This window comes from Eimeria acervulina, genomic scaffold, assembly GCF_000499425.1.
Source record: "Eimeria acervulina Houghton genomic scaffold, Eah_scaff203, whole genome shotgun sequence".
NCBI classification, from domain to species: Eukaryota; Apicomplexa; class Conoidasida; order Eucoccidiorida; family Eimeriidae; genus Eimeria; species Eimeria acervulina.
In genome coordinates this window covers 28,614-32,712 of record NW_013548719.1, presented here as the reverse complement: position 1 = coordinate 32,712, position 4,099 = coordinate 28,614, and the positions used below count along the sequence as shown (strand labels likewise).

The 4,099-nt window shown below is 47.8% G+C and overlaps 1 protein-coding gene across 1 annotated transcript; it reads right to left on the bottom strand.

Annotated features, from left to right (window-relative positions):
• Positions 1-229: 229 nt before the first annotated feature.
• Positions 230-3,123, bottom strand: EAH_00025230 (AGC kinase, putative; the record flags this gene model as incomplete). Its single annotated transcript, XM_013392941.1, has 8 exons — positions 230-325; positions 665-833; positions 996-1,143; positions 1,278-1,423; positions 1,556-1,676; positions 1,896-1,959; positions 2,102-2,289; positions 3,054-3,123. 8 exons carry the CDS (start codon positions 3,121-3,123, stop codon positions 230-232), a joined length of 1,002 nt encoding a protein of 333 aa, XP_013248395.1.
• Positions 3,124-4,099: the final 976 nt, after the last annotated feature.

Sequence of the window (4,099 nt, the reverse complement as noted above, 5' to 3'; positions counted from 1 at the left end):
TGCGATGTTGCGGGGAACCAACCACGGCTTCAAGTCATCAGTTTAATAGGAGAAAGCATTAGACAAAGAGGGCAGCCGACCGGCTTCTCATTGTTTCGAATGAAACCTGGTCGGTTTTCTCTCTTTGGGAACAGAAGCAAATGACAGAACTTGATAATATCCCCTGCGCAGTGCTATGTATTTTCCGCTCAGTTTTCGCGTTGCTTCTGTTTTGATAGCCTGCACAGTTTCACCATGCCTTGAAGGGGTCCTTGTTGGGGTCAACAGGCGGCGAGTCGTCCTTTTCATCGGGATACGATTCAAAGTTTGACAGGTCATCAACGCCCTGAAACAAATAAATTCCAAACACCTTCCCTTTTGTTTTCCTGCATCTTGATGAACAATGTGGCCTACCACAGATACAGCCCTGCAAACCACCTTTGCTGCAGCGGTCTGTCGCGCAGGTTTTACGGGAGTTCGTTTTGCATAAACTTCAGCGTAGGCGGGTAGGACACGTCCACCTCGGCTGTAGTCCTTTAAGCAGACGAATCAACTGCGGTGCTTTGTGTGCTAAAATGACAAAATTTTGTTATGTATAGAAGCCGAAAAGGGGAACTGTCGAAGGAAACGAAAAGGGCTTTTGAGCCATAGGCCGGCACCGTGAGGGCAGTCCATGGCGGCGCACTTTGATGACTGGTTTGAATTCTGCTGGAATTCGCTTGGCTCGGATATCCTCGAAGCAGACAGTTGAAAACCATTTGCATTCTTTAATGTCGCGCACGCCGTCCTTCAGGTTTCCCCAACGCTTGCTTAGGTCTGCCTGGAGAAGCTTCCGTACAAGAAGCTTTGCATCTCTGTGCAACCAACAATTCAGTAGGAAGTTATTCCAAGTGCCTAGGACTAGTCGCAACAGTCCAAGTCCCTTGTACTGTGCGTTTGGTGCGCATTGTAAAGGCTCTGGAGCGAAACATCGATTTCTAGCTCTGTTTTAACCTGATCCAGCGTTCTCCCCTCACTTGTCAAAAAACTTGGGGAAGACGTATTTACCGCTCAGAATCTTCTGGTAGATCCCCAAAGGGTCGTCGTCAAGGAAGGGAGGATAGCCGACAATCATTTCGTAAATCAAGATGCCTAACGTCCACCAATCCACAGGTTTCCCGTGGCCTGCAAGAGTATCTCGGGAAGCGCAAGCATACCATTTTGATTTAATTCTCCTCACATATGCCATATATATGCCCATGCATTTGAAGATCAATTGGTAAATGCAACAATAAGCAAGCCCAACTTGAAGCGCATACCTTTGTTAAGCAACACTTCAGGTGCGATGTACTCGGGAGTGCCACACAGAGTGTCTGTACGGAACTCCACGACTTTAGCGAAGCCAAAATCTGTAAGTTTGACGTAGCCGTCGCGATCAAGGAGCATGTTTTCCGGCTTCAAATCCCTGAGGAGGAGTGGTGGGGCAAAAAAGGAAAATACACTGAGGACCCGATAGGGCTGCTCACTACCCTGCGCTGCATGCAGCGGCTTCAACTCGCGAAAAAGTCTTAAGGAGTTCGAAAAACCCAAAGCTGACCTGTAAATGATGTTGTCAGCGTGCAGGTAGTCAAATATATCAACAATCATCGCGGCATAGAATTTCGCAGTGTCGTTTTCAAAGCGCTTTTTCTTTCGCAGATGCGTAAAGAACTCTCCTCCTGCCCGTGCAAAACCCCATCAGGCAAACCAGTGGACCAGGAGAAATTCATTTCAGGGCGCAAGTCACAAAGCCCCACAAAAGTTGTGTGAACCAGGCCATAAAACTCAAGCCAAAGCCTGGCCTCATGTGTGGGAGCTAACAGAAGCAAGGAGGCAAGACGAACCCTAGTACTACTGTATCAATACGGCGCACAGTACTGCCATTGGTTTTTCATTACCTTGGACAAATTCCATTACAAGGTACAAATATCGGGGGTCTTGGAAAGTCCCGAAACAGCGGACCTGCAGCACAGTATGAACTGAAACGTGCAGCTACGTACACCTCGCTGCACCCGAATATTTCAAGTTATTATTACGAGGATTTGTGGGGGGCACCCTTCCGATTCGCACTGAGAGGCTGTCAGTGAATCGCGTCCATTCCCACCGTAAGCGGGTGGTCCAACTTTAAAAGAATAGCCTTTTCGTTGAGGATATGGTCGACGTGTTTCAACTTTATAATGCTGGCCTTTTTTAATATCTTGATCGCCACGCGGGGAGGGACCTGCGTGGTGTCTTCCAAAGATACACCGCGGGACTTGAGGTACTTCGCACACTTCACCCGCCCAAAGGACCCTGAATGTAGAGGGCATTATTAAATATACCATCTACTTAACCTAGCGTTGCGTCATTTCCCTTATTGCACTTCTGCACACGAAAGATGCGTTCATGAAGACTGTCGTAGCACGCGTTCATTAAGACTGAATTAAGTGTGGGCTCCAAACAAACAAGTGCGCCGTGTATCCACTAGTTTCAAAGGCAAACTCTCGTGGTGAAAGAAATCAAATACAAGCGAGAAAACGAAGGACACGGCAGCAACAATTATGGCGAGGCAGTTTGCGAACAAACAGCAAAAGGCTGAATGAAACTCTGAGGCTGTCCACTTCCCGCATCACCAACCCAGCATCAAACAAAGAAGAGTCAACAACGGATAAAACAAATTAACGACGCAACACGTCTGCATTTGGTACGCTCCAAATATTTCTTAGAAAGCCCTAACCCCTAAAACCTAAACCCTAATCAAAAAAAGCGCAAATGTGTACGCCTCTCTAGAGCCAAAATTTGCATTGGGGAAACAAGCATATCCCTCTTCCCAGCAATCCCCTGACGTCTAGTTGTCGCGCGAAGATAAAGATATTGGGGTTGTATTGAATGTTTCTGTTTCCTCGTTGTAGCCTTAACGGTCTTTGTGCAGAAGCCTGGGATTGTTGCTTGGCCTCTGCAGCAATTGCTACCCTATCGTTTTTGCATTGCATAAGCATTTGTTAGCTTTTCAAGCTCTCATTTATAAGCAGAAGTAGCTTAGAGAAGAAGATGGCTTGCAGCTGATGGGGGCTTACCGGTGCCAAGGATCGGTCCGAATTCGAAGGCTTCCTTCCCCGTGTTAGGGGGTAACATGGGTCTGCTCATTTTCGCTAGCTGGGATTAAAACGGGGACTGCAGAAGCTAGCTTTCTAGCTGCATGAAAGCGGCTATTCTCTTCTTTTCTCTGCCTCGCCGTTATTTTGTTGGGGCGCAGCTCCTCCTACCACAGATCTGGTGTCCGTGTCAGCCGCCCGCCTTCTACTCAGGCTGAGGGCTCTCGGGCCAGATAGTTGATCTAGTTATTTTTCGTGAGCCCTTTGTGGATTGTTTCGGGTGCAGGGGAGAGGAGAAGATAGGCTGCGAAGGCAGCAGCAGGCAGCAAGAAGGATAAGGGGGGGTTATAAGGGCATTTCCAGCGAGTTCGGTCTAATGGACTTGCCTACAACACGTCAGACAGACAAACCCTCTAAAAGGCAGATGGGACTTCTTGCTGCTGCTCTCATAGGCGTCAGCTTGCTGCTGATGCGCAGCAGCAACAGCCGCACCGTGGCTTCCAGGCCTCCAGCTCACACGATCGAGTTCCGGCCTATTGTATTTTTGCGTAAATTTGCTGTCTAAATAGAAGGTATTAACTGCACAACACTGTATTTCAGTTCAACAGGAAAATACAAACCCAAAATGAAGCCCGAAAACAGCAGAGCGAACAGGTGACCCACAGGGCCTCACACCACGGGGCGCTTCCCAAGGCAGCAGAGCGGTCTAGGGAACGTTTATGCGTTTCGATTAGAAAACAATTTAAAACATTGATATTAAACTGGCTCAAGTGAAACACTTAATTTAGGCTACAGAAGAACTATACTTTACAGGGAAACGTACAGAAAAAGATCGCTCCACCTCAGCAGCGACCGAAACAGGGAGGTAGTAGACCCCTCCTTGCTGTGCTCCTAGCCTCGCAACATTCGCTGCGAAGTAAAAAATTAATTTAAACTTTTAATTTTTTTATCTCTTTCATCCAATAAGGGTCTCTGGCTTGTGTTTCAATGCAACAGTAGAGAAAGCGGCTGATTCGCGCGGGCACGGC